The 21,176-nt window shown below is 37.6% G+C and overlaps 1 protein-coding gene across 4 annotated transcripts in view; it reads right to left on the minus strand.

The window, feature by feature from the left end:
* The window catches only part of Auh (AU RNA binding methylglutaconyl-CoA hydratase), a 155,034-nt gene that overhangs the window by 86,948 nt on the left and 46,910 nt on the right, over window positions 1-21,176 (minus strand). For 3 of the 4 annotated variants that reach the window (XM_071602575.1, XM_027955417.3, XM_027955418.2), the window contains one exon: window positions 1,228-1,320. The exons of the other annotated variant lie outside the window; for it this stretch is intronic. In XM_071602575.1, the coding sequence (XP_071458676.1) occupies window positions 1,228-1,320 (93 nt within the window). The remainder of the gene's footprint in view (window positions 1-1,227; window positions 1,321-21,176) is intronic. 4 annotated transcript variants of the gene reach the window in all.

The raw sequence follows: 21,176 nt of genomic DNA on the forward strand, positions 1-21,176 counted from the left end.
TAGATCAAGCAGCTTAATATATCAGATATGGCAACTTCTCAAGACCATGTCTCTAGTTACTTTCAACAAATAGTTTTATTGTTTGACAGTTGGGAAGCATTCCTTTTTTTATGTTTGTTTTCACAAGTACCTTACGACATCTTCATCATTTCTTAATGTGCATATTCAAATGTACTTACTATTTTTCACATCCTCATTACAAGAGCCTGCATTCTTTCAAAATGGATTCCAGATACCTTAGCTTGTCAACTGAAAAGCAAACTGATCTCAAGCACCATAAAACAATAACTGATTTCATCATTAAAAGAATATATAGGGACTTAAAGTAGAAAGAAAGAAAACATATATAAGGACAAGCAACCACCAGTCTCAAGACACAATTCAAATTATTTAAATGAATTATGTTGACTCTACTTTTAACATGCAGCCATATCATGCTGCCATATCAGGTGACAATGGGAGCCAAGGGAAGAATGATGACTGCTGTCTGCTGTCTGATCAGTCCCAGAGCCCATGGAAGAGCTAGAGCTGAAACTCTCTGGAAGACATTGTCCAGAAAAACCAACACAGAAGATTGGTGTTCATACTTACTCCAGGGGGGTAACAGAACTGTGGCCTGTGATTCCCGTTCAGTCACCCCTTTGGCCTTGTTACTTCCCCTCTTTCTGTTCCCAGCGTCTTCCTGCACCAAAGCTCTGTGCTTGCAGCGTTGCTAGGCACACTCAGTGACTAAATATATGTCAAGTGTGTACCAGGCACCTGGACAGCACTCAGTAACTGGTCAACACTAATTGTCTTCATTATTTTCATAACCATCTCTACATACTCAGAAAACCACTTAGGAATAGAATGAATTGCAAAGGGATTATGTTATTATTACTGCACTTAAGAGTTATTAAGTACTTGGTCTAAGCACTCCCACAGTGGTTTCCCCCATTTAGAGAGGGGGGGAAAAAAACTCATCTGAAAAGGACAAGACCTACAGTTCGAACTCACATCTGTCTGACCTAAATACTAGCATCTCTTCCTACTGCCATAAAAGAGCAAGAGACAACAGAAGATCCCTTTCTTCAGTGGGGTTCTAAATGCACCATGAGGCCCAACAGGTGACTTTTAAAATGTCTCACTCAAAAACAGGACCAGAACAAAATACTGGAATTAACTCAAAAGTAAATACAAAATCCATTTTTGAACATTACATTTTTAATAGGATCAACTCTCACCTACCTGCTACTCGTATATCACAGGCCAGAGCCAATTCAAGACCACCACCTAGTGCAAGGCCATCTATTGCTGCAATCGTTGGCACTGGAAGATTAGCTGAAACAGGATGACAAAGGTCATGCTTCTTCAATTAGTTCATTATCTCACTATGTAATTCCATTTTTTTTGTGAATACGTTTTTAAATGGGATATTGTATATAGACTCTATATCCATTTTACCTTTAGCAAACCATTTAGATCTCCATCATTATTCTTCAAAAACTTTTATCTAATGATTGTATAGTGTTCCACCACTTGAATATACAATAATTATCTTTAAACCTTCCTACATTAATGAATTTTTCATAAATACTTTTGGTCAAATTAACAGTTCTATGACTTTTTAGAGTATAGTCTTTTTTTTTTTATTATTGGTTGTTCAAAACATTCAAAGCTCTTGACATATCATATTTCATGCATTAGATTCAAGTTGGTTATGAACTCCCAATTTTACCCCAAATACAGATTGCAGAATCACGTCGGTTACACATCCACATTTTTACATAATGCCCTATTAGTAACTGTTGTATTCTGCTACCTTTCCTATCCTCTACTATGCCCCCTCCCCTCCCCTCCCATCTTCTCTCTCTACCCCATCTACTGTAATTCATTTCTCTCCTTGTTTATTTTCCCATTCCCCTCACAACCTCTTATATGTAATTTTGTATAACAATGAGGGTCTCCCTCCATTACCATGCAATTTCCCTTTTCTCTCCCTTTCCCTCCCACCTCATGTCTCTGTTTAATGTTAATCTTTTCTTCCTGCTCTTCCTCCCTGCTCTGTTCTTAGTTGCTCTCATTATATCAAAGAAGACATTTGGTATTTGTTTTTTAGGGATTGGCTAGCTTCACTAAGCATAATCTGCTCTAGTGCCATCCATTTCCCTGCAAATTCCATGATTTTGTCATTTTATAGTGCTGCGTAATACTCCATGGTGTATAAATGCCACATTTTTTTTAATCCATTCATCTATTGAAGGGCATCTGGGTTGGTTCCACAGTCTAGCAATTGTGAATTGTGCTGCTATGAACATCAATGTGGCAGTGTCCCTGTAGTACGCTCTTTTAAGTTCTTCAGGGAATAGTCCGAGAAGGGCAATAGCTGGGTCAAATGGTGGTTCCATTCCCAGCTTTCCCAGAAATCTCCATACTGCTTTCGAAATTGGCCACACCAGTTTGCAGTCCCACCAGCAATGTACAAGAGTACCCTTTTCACCACATCCTCGCCAGCACTTGTTGTTGTTTGACTTCATAATGGCTGCCAATCTTACTGGAGTGAGATGGTATCTTAGGGTGGTTTTGATTTGCATTTCTCTGACTGCTAGAGACGGTGAGCATTTTTTCATGTACTTGTTGATTGACTGTATGTCCTCCTCTGAGAAGTGTCTGTTCAGGTCCTTGGCCCATTTGTTGATTGGGTTGTTTGTTCTCTTATTGTCTAATTTTTTGAGTTCTTTGTATACTCTGGATATTAGGGCTCTATCTGAAGTGTGAGGAGTAAAAATTTGTTCCCATGATGTAGGCTCCCTATTTACCTCTCTTATTGTTTCTCTTGCTGAGAAAAAACTTTTCAGTTTAAGTAAGTCCCATTTGTTGATTCTTGTTATTAACTCTTGTGCTATGGGTGTCCTATTAAGGAATTTGGAGCCCGACCCCACAATATGCAGATCGGAGCCAACTTTTTCTTCTATCAGATGCAGAGTCTCTGATTTGATATCTAGCTCCTTGATCCACTTTGAGTTAACTTTTGCGCATGGCGAGAGGAGGGGATTCAGTTTCATTTTGTTGCATATGGATTTCCAGTTTTCCGAACACCATTTGTCTGAAGATGCTATCCTTCCTCCATTGCGTGCTTTTAGCTCCTTTATCAAATATAAGATAGTTGTAGCTTTGTGGATTAGTCTCTGTGTCCTCTATTCTGTACCATTGGTCCACCCGCCTGTTTTGGTACCAGTACCATGCTGTTTTTGTTACTACTGCTCTGTAATATAGTTTGAAGTCTGGTATCGCTATACCGCCTGATTCACACTTCCTGCTTAGAATTGCTTTTGCTATTCTGGGTCTTTTATTTTTCCATATGAATTTCATGACTGCTTTATCTATTTCTACAAGAAATGCCGTTGGGATTTTGATTGGCATTGCATTAAACCTATAAAGAACTTTTGGTAATATCGCCATTTTGATGATGTTAGTTCTGCCTATCCATGAACAGGGTATATTTTTCCATCTTCTAAGATCTTCTTCTACTTCTCCTTTTAGGGTTCTGTAGTTTTCATTGTATAGATCTTTCACCTCTTTTGTTAGGTTGATTCCCAAGTATTTTATTTTTTTGAGGATATTGTGAATGGAGTGGTTGTCCTCATTTCCGTTTCAGAAGTTTTGTCGCTGATATACAGAAATGCCTTTGATTTACGCGTGTTGATTTTATTGTTTGGTTGATAAAAATTTCAAGGTGAAATGGCACGCATAACTCAAATTCATGATCATTTAAGGGCTACTTTGAGGCTAAGAATGACAACCTCATTCAAAGAAATGATATATGCCCTACAAGAAAGAAGAAGCCCAACCAGTTGCTGTGGCAGCTCCACCATTTAGTGACAGGTGCTCAGTGGGCTCCACCCAAACTCACACGTCCTGGGGAGGAGACTTTGGAAGCTTGCCCAGAGGCATGACTGGGAAAAAGCCACCATTCACAGAACTCTAAACTACACTTCTGGAGTCTAGAGAAAGAATATTATTGTATAGAGATTTTTGTAAGTTACAATATACAGATTTGGCTAGGCATAGTGGCAGATGCCTATAATCCCAACAACTCGGGAGCTGAGGCAAGAGGATCACAATTTCAAGGCCAGCCTGGCAACTTAGTGTGACCCCTTATCGAGATAAAAAATAAAAAAGAGCTGAGGATATAGATATAGCTCATGGCACAGTGCCCCTGGCTTCTATCCCCAGTGCTGGGAGTGGGGGACATTTTACTTCTATAACTTGTCAAAAAATGACTGGTTATATTCATTGATTACTCTGTAAAACAGAAAAATTTCTATTAGTTTTATTTCTGACTATGGGAATATGAAGTTAGGCTGGCTAATCTTATTATATAAAGAGAATACAGGTTTTTAAAAGATGCCATCCCATGTAGCACAGTGGTAGAATGCTTGACCAACATGTGCAAAGCCCTGGGTTTAACCACTGGACCACAAAATAAGGTGGGGAGGCATTATTCCCTAAAAGCTCTCTCTTTCATTAGTATGCTAACAGATGAAATTCCCCAAGAGAGGCAAATCATTTTATTTCTTTAGAAACATATGAATTTGCCCAGTGCAGTGGTGCACGCCTGTAATCCCAGCGGCTCAGGAGGCTGAGAAAGGAGGATCGCAAGTTCAAAGCCAGCCTCAGCAAAAGCAAGGCACTAAGCAATTCAGTGAGACTCTGTCTCTAAATAAAATACAAAATAGAGCTGGGGACATGGATCAGTGCTCAAGCGCCCCTGAGTTCAAGCCTCAGTACCAAAAAACAAAAACAAAAACATGAATTTGTGGACTGGGGATGTAGCTGAGCAGTTAGAGCACTTGCCTAACATGTGCCAATGCTCAATGATCAATCCACAATACAAAAAAAAAAAAATCCCCAAACTTGTTGAAGTATGCTGAATCTTACCCATTCTCACATCAAGAAATTTTCCAGTCTTACTCTAAGACTAAAGTCTGAAAAGGCAGAGAAGGAGTACACATGTGCAGCTGCCGCCCAAGACAGAACACTCCAGTAAGAGCAGAGATGCATAGGGCTTTTGCACAGGAAAGACACCTAATGTACTTTTCTAGCACACTTAGAAGGGGAAAGAAAGATTTATCAGTGTCCACAATCAGGAAATGAGTTTAATGTACAAACAATATCTAGTGAATTTTAACTTTAAAAGAAAAAAATCAATAAAGTGATTAAATGGCAACTTAATCTCAATGGTTCCCCCAAAGTCATCTTAAGCTCCTACAAATGAAACAGAATGACTCTGTCACTTGCTCATGACACTTCCTCCTTCCTAAGAACCTGGTTACAGAGCTTATCTATTTGTAGTTCCCTCAATCTTCAACCTCTCCAATCTCATGTCCCTCCCATCAAAACCTTTTCTGAGACCCTGCCTTGGGCTCATCTCCCTTTACAAACTAGTTTCTGGCCAGAGTAGAATAAGTCCATGTCACCCATACCCATACACCTCCAAGCCCCCAAGATATTTGCTCCAGGTCCCACAACCAGTGTACAATCTTCAGTCCCCATTAAACATATAGCCTTTAAGATCAGAGTAATCCTGATTACTGTCTCCTTGAATTACCTTCTCCATTGGCCTGCTGGGTCCCACATCCTTCCTGGTTAATTCTCAGTCTTGTACCTTCTCAGTATAAGCTTTTCTCATTCCCACCCAGCTTTTATTATCTGTAACACCAAGAAGTCCACACTCCTCTACCTCAAACTCAAATTTCTTTCTATACTATGTCTGTATAGCCACCTGCCTTCTGGACATCTCCACTTAAAACACTTTTTCATGTCCACGACAACTCTTCAATACTTCTAGATTCTAATTCATAGTTAGGAGCAGATCCACTCACCAAGTCATCCAAGAAGCCATCCTGGATTCCTTTTCAATGCCCATATATGCCCAATTGTTTTGAGTCTTCTAACAGCTTGCTAATCTTTAAGGTCCCCTCCCTTTTCTGTTAGAGTTTTGGGTATCATCATTCCTCACCAGTAGGAAGCCCCAAAATGAATTTCTTTACCTAACCCTCTGATGCATATTCCACATTTCTACAGGGCTTTTCCCCTGTCTAAAATTGTACAATTATTGATTCCATCTATGCGATAAAATGAAGTAAACTGTAAGCATAGCACAAGAGGCACCTATTGTCTACCTATTCATCTTTTCTCTAGCCTCAGCCAGATACTCTGTGTTCCGACCCCAAGCTAACAAAAGCACCTCTAGCAGTTACACCCATTCAAGAATCCACACCTATGCAAGAGTTGCACCTCCATCTAGAATACCTAGCTAGTCCTTAAGTTCTTACATGTCTTTCAAAGCACTACTCAAATATCCCTCCCTTTGTTTCCATGATACTCTGGGCACCCTTCTCTGTCAAACCATCCCCTACTGCACTGCCCATCTGAAACAAAGACCTGATGTCAAATCAAGGCTACTCAATAACATTCTTAAACTGGGATATACCTCCAAGTTTTTCACTGCCTGTTCCCCATCCACTACTTTAAACTTGGTATTTTATCTCCTTTTCTATAATTGTTAATTCTTTTGTTTTTAATACCTTAAAAAACAATATGAACTTATGCAGTCATAGGGAGCTTCAGAAATAAAAAACCCCAAAGTGTTCCTAAGCTGGAGAGTGTCTCAGTAGAGAATGAATGCTCTCTCTCTCTCTCTCTCTCTCTCTCTCTCTCTCTCTCTCTCTCAAGCGTGGAATGCCATGCACTGGTAAGTCGGGAAGGAACTCATGAAGAAGCTTCTGGAAAAGTGACACTGGAATGAATATGTATCTGGTCACCCTACCTGTTTCTAAACACACAGCTCCTAGAACCATTGGAATCTTTGGAGTGATAAGACTGTATTCTGTATGCCAGCAAGATAACTGATGAAAAGCTTCAGCACGAGAGCTGACCACAGAAAGGACCAAGCCAGGATTAGATGGCTGGAACTTTCAGCCCCAGCCCCTCAAATCTTTAGGGAGGGGAGAGGAGCTGAAGGTCAAGCTGATCACTCAGCCTCTGGAAATGAGAGGTAAACAAAATGTGAAGGGGCTGATCTGGGAGGGGCTCAAATCAATCAGCTCCTGATCAGGTGCTCTTGATTCTGATGATAGAGAATATAACCTTTTCCCCAATATTTAATACTTTTGGAATTAATAAAAATTATTTTTAAATTTGATAGTTAACAATTTGAGAAACTAAGTTTCTCATGAAGGATAAAAAAATTTAACATTACGATTTATAAGAAATATATAATGCAAAATGACAAGAAATTTGGGGTCCTCGTACCAGGAAAAAGGTGGGGGTAGAGGCATGGTATGAGAGAGACTATAATGCCAGTAACTCCAGAGGCTGAGTGGGGCATGAGGTCCCAGGTTGGATGCCAGCCTGGGAGACTTAGCAAGGTCTTATCTCAAAATAAAGAATAAAAAGGGCTGGAGATGCAGCTCCAGTGATAGAACGCCCCTGAGTTCAAACAGAAGGGAGGAAAGGACAAAGGAAGGGAGGGAACCAGAAAGCTAATAAGAAATAGAAAGAGGAAGAACAAAGAGAGGAGGAGGAATCACAGCATCTTCAAATCACTGAAAAGGTTAACTACTTGAGATTTTCAAAATTAATATTTTAGCATTGTGGAAAGCGGTCTATAAAATTTTCCTACTCAAAAATTATTTAGGTAAAATAGCTTACTTATTATTCCATATTAGCTATTTCACATCTTGATAAATTTAAAACTATATATAATTCTTGTTCCCCCCCTCCCCCGCCCAAGACATTTGTCCTGTTTTTCAGGAAAATATGCATCATCTCAAAGGGAATGCCACTTTCACAGCTGTCTGATATGCCTGTTTTTACGTCTTATATTTCTTCTACCTGTGAGTACTTAATAAACACAGGGGAAACAATAAAACCCACCTTTAGAAAGGCAGATTATCAGTTTAAAGATCTGAAGGAATATCATAATGGCAGTTGTACATGAGTACAAAGGAATGAAACAGGAACTGCAAATCCAGTGGGCACAAGCTATTCCCACAGCAACAGGATGCGATGATGACTCAATGCGTTATCCAACCATCAAGCATCAGACACTATTTTGAGTACAGTATCAGGAAATGAGCCAGGTATGACATAGAAGATAATAATGCTTTGAAATTCTCCTAAAAATATAATTAAAGCACACAATCACAGAGTTTAGCTATCTAAAGAGCAGTAAGGCAGGCCTCTGGTACCCTTCAGCACCTCCAGGCCACCATCCCCAAGGCTAACCAGAATGAGAGCAGGGCGAAAACACGGGAAACACACATGTATCTGCGTTCAACTCTTAAGGAGATATAATAATAATAAATAATGTAGCTTCTTTACAAGGCTCTATAAAAACACAAACAATCTGATTAAGGAGAAATGACAGTGTCAGTCATGTGATTTTTAAACTTGGGTTTTGCCTGAAGACTAGTGTTGTTGTGTAAAACAGAGAAATCCAAGTATTTCAACGGGAATGCCCATAAATTATGTGGAAACTCCAAATAGTGAAATCTTTCCAAGATAGAAATAAAATAAAAACAACTAAAAACCATAATAAATTACTAATTATCCTTTAAGTTCAGCTAAAACTTTATCTCTAGTTTAAAGTGCATTCTCCCATTCCAATCAAGTTTTAAAAAAATCAGAAAAACAACACAACACAAGCCCCTGAGCAAAGCTTGCGGGCTGGTTGCACCTCAGTTCTCCTACAGGCTCACACCAGGGTCACTGCCAAAGCAGCAGCCTGGGTACCGACATGCACAGCAGAGGAGAGGGCTAGGGCCAGCAGGCAGGAGACAGGAGTTACAAGAGGGAGACGTCCCAGGTGCCATGGACCTCAGAGCAAAAGCCAAAAGGAAGAGTATTTATAACACTGCGGTACTAGCACTAGGTTAAAACCCAAATAAAGTGGAGAAACTCAGCAAACTGTTGTGATGAAAAACAGCTGGACAGCAGCTTACAAGAGGTAAGCTATTCCTTACAAGAGGGTACCATTATGTTAATAACAAACTGCTAAAGAACAGCATTCCCTTCTACATACATTGTATATACTGGCTCAACATAGTATCTCCAGGCTGTATTGATACACACAGAAAAAGAAAATAAACTTACTTTTTTACTATGAAAATTGGAGAAAAATGCCTAGTAACAGTATGCTAAAATAATTACTCCTGCCTTTAATAAAAACCAGAGGAACAAGGGCAAAATGGCATGGGGCCAGCCTCTATCCTGCTATTGCTGCAGGATACGATGATCAGGTACAGGAACAAGATGAGGACCTGGCCACAGTACTTCAGATTTTATGCAGAGTGATTAAGGCAAAAGGTATCTTAATTCGTAATAGCATAGCTGTATCTAAAGTTTATAAAAGTAGAGTTGGAAAAAGCAATACATTAATATAATACACAAAAAGACATTATTTCCTCAGCATCTTTGTGTTTTTGTTGTTGTTTGTTTGGTGATTTGGGTTTTTTTTGTTTGGTTTGGTTTGGTTTAGTTTGGTACAAGGGATTGAACTAAGAGGTACTCAACCACTAAGACACATTCCCCAGCCCTATTTTGTATTTTATTTAGAAGGGTCTCACTGAGTTGCGTAGTGCCTCGCTTTTGCTGAGGCTGGCTTTGAACTCGCCATCCTCCTGCCTCAGCCTCCTGAGCCACTGGGATTACAGGCCTGTGCCACTGCACCCGGTTTCCCTCAGCATCTTTAGAAAAACCTGATACAATGTTTATAAAACCACACAATATGACATAAATGGTAATTTCCTATAATTTTTTTAAAAAGCAATTCAGCTATTGAAAAGAACCCATTCTTTCCTATAAGTGAGTGTTGATAATATAGCTACAATGAGATCCACTGCTTTATTACTGACAATAGCCAAGCTGGAACATCAAAGATGGAGTCCTGGATGGGAGTTCAACAGTGGTTAAGTTGGTATTGTAAGCTCATGCTCACTTTACATTGCTAACAAATGAGGAAACTGTCAAAGTCTAAACTCAGTCACTGGGTCATCAACATAAATGCCAGGCAGCAAGCTGAAAGATTTCCAGGAAGCAGCAGAATGCAGCCATGAGTGGGGAGTTCAGATGCTGAATTTCAGGTCAATCTATCACTGAGACAACTGTGAGACATGAGAAATATTGCTTAATTTCTCTAAGCCTATCACTAACCCGCCTACTTTCCCCTTCTTTTCTATGTATGTACCTTTTTATCTACCAAATACATATAAAGTGCCTACTATGTTGTGGCCACTGTCCTAAAAACTTTACAAATAAAATTTAAAGTTTATTTAAACCTCTCATCAGCTTTATGACGTAAGAACAAAGACCTTCAATTTGCAGATGAGGCCACCAAGGCACAGGGGAGCTGCTGTTACTCGCCTGGCATCGCTAAAATTTGAGCACAGATAGTGCAGCTCTTCCCCATTACTGCCTGTCACTACCTCTCACAGCCCAGACCCAGAGCCCCTGAAAAGCATCCACATCATATGCCACCTTTCCGCCCTCCTCTAAGGACCTCTGCCCTGAGAACAGGGAAATGCTGAGACTGTGGGAAGTGACCAGTGATCTATAGGTACTAAGATCAAAATCTCCGTTCACCAGGTCCAACTGGGGAACGTGGGGAACTGGATACAAAGCACCAGTCAGCTGACTAACAGAGTTCTGCCTTGAGTTTTCTCTGGGTATCCCACAAGAGAACTGTGTCAGTGTCCCAGTGTAGGCCTCCGAAGTAGGAAAGGTCAGGCCAGAGCATCCCCCCTACCAAAATTCCCCAAAGTAAAGCCTCTCTGGGATAAGCCTCTCTGGGGTAAGCGCAGAGATGAGGGGCCAGGGTGGGGTTAAGTCCCCACACATTTCCACTTATCTTGACAGTTATTATTCAGTAATGTAACTGAGTCATATAATAACTTTACCTGTGGTTCCAACTCCTAGCATTTTTTAAAATGTTTCTTATCATGGCAAATGTAGTTACATCTATTTCTGATAAAATACATACATATACATACATACACACACACACACACACACACACATATAAATAAATAAAAACACTGTACATAGTTAACTTTGACCTAGCCAGAAAAAATACATATGCACAAACTTCTGCTTCAGTACCTCTTGAGTTCTATTTTCCCTTGCTACCCAAAGAGTGGCACTGGCAACTCCTGTACACTTCTTAGAAATGTAGAACTCAGTCCCACTTCAGACCTGCTGAACCACAATCTGCATTTTAACAAGACCCCCAGGTGACGTATAAGTGGATTAAAGTTTAAGGAGCTCTGGGTGACTATGCAGAGAACCTGAACAGTCTCAAATCCCACAGGATAACATACTGTCTTCACTCAGATTAACACCAATAACAGGAGGAAGCCAGAAGCGCCCTAATTCTTGGGTTATGACTCATAAATATAAAGATGATGAACCACTTAGGCACAAATGTCTATATAACAGCCCAGAATCGGTCACGACCCAAATGTCTATCTGTACCATGAAACACTACTCAGTAAAGAAACTATCGACATGCTACAAAATCAATGAATTTAACCAAAAAAAAAAAAAAAAACACCTCTCTGCTAGTGAAAAAGACATAAAGAAATGAACACTATCTTCCATTTTTATAAAATCTTAAAATATGGAAATTAATTGATAGAGACAAAGCAAATTCTATTAGACAGCTGGGGACACGTGGATAAAGGTAGAGAGGAGCAAGAGAAAGGGATTACAAAGGGTGATAAAATTTCTGCAGAGAATGGATATATTTTTTCATAAGTCAATGTATAATTCATGGCATGTCAATTATATCTAAATAAATATTTTTAAAAATTAATTGACCTACTTGATAAGAAAAAGCTGCTAATGCCAACAAAAGAAAAGTATACTGATTTCATAATCTTTTGTAAATAAGGGTTGATGGAAAGATGTAATTTCAGACAGATAAACCAAGTAACAGAGGTATGTGTAAGTTAAAAATTATTTTAAAAGCTAAGAAAAAATAATAGGAGAAAGAAAGGAGGAAAAAATTTAAAAATAGAAATATACTTATTTTGTCATCACATGGAGTAGGAAGTCAAGAGAACTTTCTAAACAAAACAATGGATCAAGTATAATTCATAAAATAAAGATAAGGTAGTACAAAAATACAACTCTTTCACGTTATTGAAATAAAACCCATAAACAGAAAATATAGAACATAATTAAAATAATTTTCAAAATGTAAAGTAACCAAAATCATAAACTACAGAAAATCATAATGACAGGAAGGTTAACACCACCCCATTTAGACAAGTAAAGGACCTATATTCATCTAGCAAGAAAATGACTCCACCCAGATCACAGAGCAAACTCCAGCTACAAGCAGAACATCACAAAAAGGAAGTAAGAGCCCTGAAACAGCCAGGTATGGAACCCCAGCCAAGTACAGAGAAAACAACTCCCAATCCTTACAAGGGTAACAGGAGGGAAAAGAGAGCCTCCTATCTACTGATATATACACATTTCATGCAAAAGTCAAGGAAAGGTCTAAAAATGCACACATTAGCAATGATTACTTATGTGTAAGAGAAAGATGCAGGAAACTGCAATAAAGAGTTTAAATGTTTATAATAAACATACATTCAAATATTCCTAAGGAATTAAAAACTATCAACAGAAAAAAGGCTGAGCATGATGATGTGTGCCTGAAACTCCAGCTACTAAGGAGGGTGAGACAGGAAAAGGATGCAAGTTCAAGGTCAGCCTGGGCAACTTGACAAGACCCTGTCTCAAAATAAAAAATACAAGGTTAGGGAAGTAGTTCAATGATAGGGCATCCCTGGGTTCCATATCCAATATCTAGAAAAAGAAAAAGAGACAAGGGGGGGGGGGGAGGGAGGGAAGGAGAGGGGGGCAGGGAGAGAGGGGAAGGGAGAGAGGGAGAGAGGGAAGGAAGACAGGGAGAGGGAGAAAGGGAGGGGAAAAAAGGAAGAAGAACCAAAAATAATTAGTGAATTCCTTTTTTGGTCTTGTCCAATTCTAGAGTAATATTCTGGAACAACACAGCTTGCTTAAGCCATTGCTCCTACTTAAAAAGTACAATTTTCCCCCAAACTGGCAAAAGTCACAACGTGAGTAAATTGCAAACAAGGAAGGACTGTCGTAAATCATAAATTGTCAAGTTTAAATATAAACTTAGCTATGATTCAACAAGGCAGAGATGTTAACAACTCAGAAAATAATTGACTTCTAGACACTTGCTTTCATTTTCCAACATTCTTGGCAAGAGGATAAAGAAAACTAAAATCGAGATCTGTAACTCACTATGTGGAAAACAAATCAAGGCAATTAGCTGGCGTGTTCTATTAACCAATCTTTCAAACACCATAATTCAGCACTTTGCATTTCCAGTCTTTACTTCAAATTAGGAAAATGAAGAAGTAAAATATATTCTGTACTGCACATAATTTAACTACATTACTTAATATTTTAAAACTTTTTCTTGACCCTCAAACAAATGCAAAATTCACAGTAAATATAAATATATATACTATCTATCTCACAGATGGGTCAATTTTGCAATCTCTAAAATTAAGTAATTCTTAATAAAATATACGCAAAATAAAAGTCAATCACTTAGAGAAAGAAAATATAATATATATAAATATAAAATACAACCTCCCAAATGATATGACAACAGTTACTGTGGTACTAATTATTTTCAGAATAAGCTACACTTTATTTCAGATAAAGTAAAATAAAAATGAAATGCCTAAAAAAACTTATGACTTATATAAAATGGTGATAATCACCAAAATCTAAAAAAAAAAAAAAAAAATCAGTCATCTCTATATCTTCTGTTAAGCATTAGATACACACTAAATCAAATGAATAGTTTAAAAGGGATATACCTCAAATTTGTGCACACTCTTCAGTATTCACTACTCATAAACCTCTAAATGCTAATAAGTACAAAAATTTTTAAGTAGATTTATACTTTACAAGTATATTTCCTAGTAACTTTTTATATAATTAAAGTGATTACAACCACTAAATGTGTTAAGTGACAAATACAACACTTGAAACTTCAGTCAAAAATTATTCATGCCTTATTCATGCTGAAATACTGGATCTTATGTCAGAAACTATTATTACTAAGCCACAATAAATCAGATATTATACTTCATAGAAATGTACATACATATCTTTTAGAGAAAACTTATCAAATAATTTTATTTATATAATACTTAAATACTTCATGGGAAATATTCATCTATAAGAAGATATTTTAAAAATAACTAGGATTTTTGTTTTTTCTTAATAGGACCTACAAAAAAAAAAAAAAAACAATAATCAGACTACAGTGTCAGGGAGAGGGGAGTACACTCCCAAAACTGCCCAAGAAATGCAGCTTGTTTATAATTCCCCAGGTAAGAAAGCAGCTGTCCCAAACTCCTAACAACTGTCTACAAAAATAAATAAATAAAATTAAATGCTTGTTAATGTCACTGAAAACAATGATGCAAAATCTAGCAGCAATTCTTATCAGTCATCTAGTTTGACCTTTCAGGGGCATTTGATTTAACTCCCCTTAAAACATTTTCTTTCAAATAAATGGATTCTTCCTCCCTCCATACTCTGGTGGGGCTATCTTTCTGGTTCTCCTCTTTCTACAGTAACCCCCGAGTGCCTTAACCAGTGCCACAGTTCTGCATAGCATCAACATTCTGATGACTCCCAAATGTGCCTCTCAAATCTGACTACTTGTCTAAAATCTCCACTTGGATGTAAACTTTAACTCTTGAGTTACACCTGCTACCCCCATCTAGATAAAGAGCAGTCTGTCCCAATTTCCAACAGCAGACCCCATCCAAGAACTGCTTCATCCATGTTCATTCTATCATCCTCGTTCACATAACAGGATTAAAAGGGAGCGGGGGTAGAAAGAGAAATTAAGATGCAGGCAAGTTTCATCATGATTCTTAGAATATTAGTTAGAGGCAAACTGAAAGGAACTCCAGGAGAAAGTCCAATATGAAGACAGGAAGAAAGAATTACCCTTTGGCTCCCATGTCTGCCCCAGCTGGATCCCAGCCCATTTGCCCTTGTTTTTGGGTCTGCCTACCATGTACCAGGTTACCATGCTAGTTACCAGGCAGGGTTGCAAAAAATGAAGTCCACTTATTTCTTACAACAGGGAGGAGATATGGAAAGTACCAGATGGCAGAAGATTAGAATCCATATGAAGAGATTCTGTTCAACCAGTATGCCTCTGTAAACTTATAACAAAACAATTCAGAGGAGTTCAGTTTAATAATGTGTAAAATGCAATTTTTCTACAAGAAAATAAACATCTTATATATCTTCGTGAAAAATGTTAAGCCCAGGGGATCTTTTGACATCCTGAGAGTACCATTATATTGTGAGATATAATGTAACTACAAGCTTAATATGAATATAGTAGGAGGAAAGATCATATAGATAACAAAACCTTAAAGAAATTTTTCTTGCACAAACACAGCTAGGCTAAGGCATAAGTAGAGTTTGATTCCAGTAAAAAATCTCTGCCAAGGGCAGCCCAGATAAGTTTGATATGTGTGTGCATCTACTATACTAAGGTAAATTTGTTTTAAGTTGTTAGTGACTTACTTCATGCTACTTTAAGCCTTTCAACTCTAAACTTCAAATACGTCCCAATTCTAAAATTCAAAAACACAATAACAAAAATAAAATGAAAAGCACTCCTTGAGATTTATCCCATAAAATTTACATCAGATTTTTCATACAGATTTTTTAATCTACTGCACAAAAATATCTTTTTTGTATTTGACAAAGAAATACAACTTTTTCTGATAGGAAAAAAAAAAATACATGAATTGTAGAATTTCAATCACATGAAGAAAATATAACCAGAGAATACAAAATTTTCAAAAATTATTTCTTTTTATAAAACCTTTTACCAAAATCTTTAGAAAAAAAGACTTTAGTTAGGCAGAGGATTCATAATCTGCCCCCTTTAAGGTAATTATCTGCATTTCAAAGCAAATTCAGCCTACATTTACAAAGCTAAATGAAAGTTTCTGCAATTTTATTTCATCAGAGAAAGGAATAGGAAGCTGGAAATCCCTGACATTTTGAAGGAGTACTGTGCAAGATCACTCAAAAAAACAACATTTTACCTCACATTAGAATCTACAATGTAATATTTGAGTGAAAAACTATTTTAAATATATCTTCATTACTAAGTACTAATTGTTGAAGGCCTCAAAAAGAGAGACTTGGGCCCAACTCCTCAGAGTTTGTACCTAAGACAGAATTTCAGACATGTTTCTTAGCTCTGCATAAGAACGAGACCAGGATGTAGCTCAGTGGTAGAGGGTACATGCCTAACACAGATTAGAGTGCCACAAAAAAGAAGTAAATACTTAAGAATGGCCATCAGTGGACACACAAGTAACATGTGGACTCTCTATACTCTATACTGCTAATCTGCATAATTTTGGTCCCCATCGTGATGCACATCCTGCCACAACCAGGAAACCCTGCAAGGAAGGTGTACACCAGGAAGCCCTGGAAACTACAATGTTTGTAGACTCTAATCATTCTATGTCTGTGTTTCCTTGCTGATGTCTTCAAAATAATGGATTTGTTACTTTCAACAGAGATACTTCATACTTGAAGAGGGGAAGAGACTTGTAACAATAATCAATGTCTTAGGAATCTGATAACTCTCCATTTCTTCTGAATGAAGCATGTCAAAAAAGCCACATCACTTTTCTTTTTAAAAACAAAATAAATGAACTTTTTTTCTAGGATTTTGGAGTTACTGTTTAGAAAGAACAGACTTTCTAAGAAGTTAGGAACACTAACATAAAAAATGTAAGTGAAAATAAGGAACTTCTTTCTGATCTGTATTTTAATAAACTAGTTTTCACGTAAGTTCAGCAGCTTTAAGTTCCTCAGAAAACAAGCAGAGAGCGTCTCCAGTTGTGGGAAATGTAAACCTCACAGGACAAGAGGGGGGAAGTGATGTCCAAAAGGCAGGATAAACCCTGACTTGTCCCATAACTGATACTACAATTGCAAAATAAAATTATAGCTTCACAGCCTGAAATTTTAACACCCACCTTGAGGCAGAGTGGGCAGGCCCCAGCAACACATACTCAGGGTACTTAACCACTGGGTCTGAATATGAAGGAGCCCCATAAGAATAGGCAGGATCTTCTGCCACCAAATCCATGACCATCCACCAGCCAAGCCACTTTCTCCCAAGGAAAAAATTAATCTAGCAAGCTCTTCTCTCAGAAAATGAACAAATAATATGAGAAGAATTAGTGAAATAAGGACCAAGAAATAAGAAGTGTATCAAATGTTCTTCCTGCAAGGTCTGGTCTGTTAGTCCACTTTATTAAGCTTGAAAATGGATTTTTTTCCTCTCCCTTGAAAAGCCTTAAAACTAAAAAATATTTTTGAAAATGTAGAATTTTGGCTTTCCTTGAAAATAAGAAAAATATAAGAAAAAAGAAAAATAAAACTATTCAATAAATAAGAAATGTCTTCAGGACTCAATATATACGAATCTTAAAAAATTGTTTGATCGAACTTGGCACATATGAAGAATATATTCACATACACATAATGAAGCATAATAACAACAACTTCCATATAATTAATACTCCAGGTACATCAAGGTCAGAGCTAATACTTTTTTGTCCATTTGCTCTCTTCACCTGCCTTCCCAAACCCAAAGGAAACCAACACTTGCCAAACCCGTGTTCATCTTTTTCGAATTTTTCTTTGTACAAGTGTGATTTTATTTACACATTCGCAAACTATAAACTGTTTAATTTTCCATGCTGTTTATAAAAAAAATCATATTGCTTCAAATATTCATCCATACTCTTACATGGGTATATTATTCATTTATATGCAATGCTGACTAGTATCTAATTGTACAAATATACAAAAAACATTCACCCATTCTCCAGTCATCGAGATTTGGATGTTGTCATCTTTCTGCTATTAACAATGTAAGCGTTCCTAGGACACATATACAAAAATGTCTATAGAACAATGTATTTTCAAATCCAAATACCAAGCCATCATTAGTAGATCAAAATTAGGCTTTAAAAAAAAAAAATAGCATAGGGTAGCATCAACTGTAGTACACAAGAAAAACAACATGAGCAGCACTATGTGTTCAAGGGGCCAAACTGTAGATTTCTTTCTTACTGCGGGGTTAGCAAAAAGGCTTAAAGTCACCCCTCTAAGTAAATGCCCCCTAAAAAGTAAACTACAAAGTTTCATGAAATGTGGACATTCTAATCTGTAAGGCAATATCAACCTGGTTCCCTAAGCAACTTGACCAATTTATCTCCCTTTGGAAGTGTATCAAATGTTCTTCCTGGTGATCTGCTTCCTCCCTAGCTCTTAGCAGTAACAAGTTTAAACATTTCTGGATAATGCTATGGACAGAACAGCCTTCCACTGTGATCTTACTTTGCATTTCCACAATTACTAATGAGGCTAACTAACCATCGTTCCAGGTTCACCCCCTTCTCCCGCTCTAGTGTGAAGTCCTTTTCTGTGGTGCCCTCTTACTGACCACAAGGCTGTGGTCTCATTGAGTGTCCATTCCTCTGTGCAAATGTATATACACAAATCCTTTAGCACCTGCTTCAAGTATTTTCTCCCAGTTTGTGACTCTATTTTATGTACAGTAATTTTTGAAGAACAGGTTTCTTAAGTTTAATTTGGTAGAATTTATCAATCTTTCCTTTTATATGTTTTTTTCATAATTAATTATTTATTTAAAAGCTTTGCCATTAATTACTTAATAAGTCTGCCATTCCCTAGCAATCCACATCGCTACCTCTGTGGTATCTAAGTTTCCCTACTTGGGTGGATCTGTTTTGGAGTTCTATGTTTGTGGGTCAGATCCAAGATGGCTACAGTTAGGCTTCTTTACTGAGATTTCTGACCAGCTATGTTTTAGTATACAGTCCAGGTCATAAACACCTCCATTCAGCAATATGGACCCAAGGTCACAAACATCTGCTCATGAGCATGCAGATGTAACCCATGTAACCTGTTGGCGCTGTGTCTTCTCTGTTTGGCCTGCATATAATAAAGGCCTATGCAAAGACTCAGGCTGGGGTGGCTGCTGCCTCTGAATAAAGCATGTCCACAATCCCAACGGTGCCTCTCATCTTCTTTTACCTGCACAGATCCCAAATTTGTTCCCCAGGGCCTGAGCTTCAATCAGACAGTGTTCCACTCCAGTGGGCCACCTGTCTATCACAATGCAAATAATGTGTCACCTTAATTTCTATGTCATTAAAATAAGTCTTGAGTACTAATAAGATAAGACCTCCTCATTTCCTCCTACTTTAGTAGAAGTAGTTGGCTATTTGGGGTTGCTTTTTGCTCATGTTCCTCACTAAATCAATGCTGAGAATTTGCAGGGTTTTTTTGTTTTTGTTTTTGTTTTTGCAACATCAAAGATTGAACCCAGAACCTCACATTCCTAGTTCTTTTTTTAAAACTAAATTTTGAGACAGGGTCTCACTAAGTCTCCTAGGCTGGTCTCAAACTTACAATCCTCCTGCCAAAGCTTCCTGAGTAACGAGAATGCAGGTGTGTCCCACTGTACCCAGTTGATCCTTTTATCTTTTTGATGTAGAGGACTCAGGACAGTGTCACTTCTTCTTTTTCAGTCTTTACTTACCTTTCTATACAGACAGGACTTCAGAACAGAACTGGACAGAGATGGTGATGGGAGTGATCTCCTACCTCATTACTGATTTTAGAAAATGGCCTCTAACATTTCACAGATGCTTTTCACAGGGCTAATGAGTTTCCTTCTATTTCTAATTAACTGTGAGCTTTTTTTCATGAATACCTGTTGATATTTCTCAAATGCTTTTTCTCAATCTATGCTTTATCTTGCTAAATATCATAAATAAAAATTAATTCTTTCAAATAGAAACCACCCTTACATTCCTTGGTCTTTTTTGACAACCAGCTAGATTTCATCTATACTCACTCATATAGATGAGTTCCTCATATTCCTTTCTCTCACTGTTTCTTTTATACTTAGGTATAAAGGGTACACAGGTATAAAATGATGCTACGGATGTGAAAAGATGAGTTTAGAAGTAAATTCTCACTAGACTTGACTGTAGAATCATTTATATAAGATTGTAATGATCTGTTCTTTGCAAGTTCAGCAAAATGCCTGAAATGTACATCTTCAACATTTAAAACTATTCTAGCCCAAGATTTCTTCCTTTTTTTTTTTTTGTTGTTGTTGTTTGCTTTTGTTCTATTTTGGTTTGGTTTTCTGGTGCTGGGGGTTGAACCCAGAGACTTGTGCATGCTAGGTAAACACTCTACCAACTGAGCTATATACCCAGCCCACTGAAACCAAAATTTCATGTTTACTGGCACAATTTTCTCAAGACATTTTCTTTTTATCTTCACAGTCTCTACAGTGTCTATAATCTTGTCTTTTTTCATTTGCAGTGTATGTATTATTAAATGCACTGTACTCCCTTGAAAGGGCTTGGCTGAGAATTTGTTCCTCTCTATTATATCTGTCTTCTTGCCTCTGAAAGTTCCCTGAACTTTCTTGGGTTTACAACTTTTCAAAATAACTTTTTAAGGTAAAGCTTAGTTATTTATTGTCACTGATTTTTCTCTTACTAACATATGAATTCAAGATTGTGAATTTCCCTCAAGTAACTCTTTGGCCAAATCTCATGTACTGAATATACAACAATCAATCCTCTTCTTCCCCTTCTTCTTTTTTTCTCTCAGTAGTGGGGATTTAACCCAGGGGTCCTTTGCCACTGAACTATACCCCAGTTCTTTTTTATTTTTATTTTGAGACACGGTATCACTAAGATGCTATAGCTATCCTCAAACTTGCATCCCTCTTGCCTCTGCCTCCAGAGTCAATGGGATTACAGGATGCATCACCATGCTTGGCCTAATGATTTATGCTTAGAATTTTTTTCCCCCTCTACAGTTCCTCCTCTGGCTCATGAGTTAATTAATAGTTTCTTTTAAATTGACAAATATTTGGTTTTCTATGTTGGCGTATTTTGTTTCAAACTTACCTATATTGTGAACAGCAAACGTGGTCTCTGTGTATCAATTTTCTGAAATTTAACAAA

This window comes from Marmota flaviventris, chromosome 16 (genome assembly GCF_047511675.1).
Source record: "Marmota flaviventris isolate mMarFla1 chromosome 16, mMarFla1.hap1, whole genome shotgun sequence".
NCBI classification, from domain to species: domain Eukaryota; kingdom Metazoa; phylum Chordata; class Mammalia; order Rodentia; family Sciuridae; genus Marmota; species Marmota flaviventris.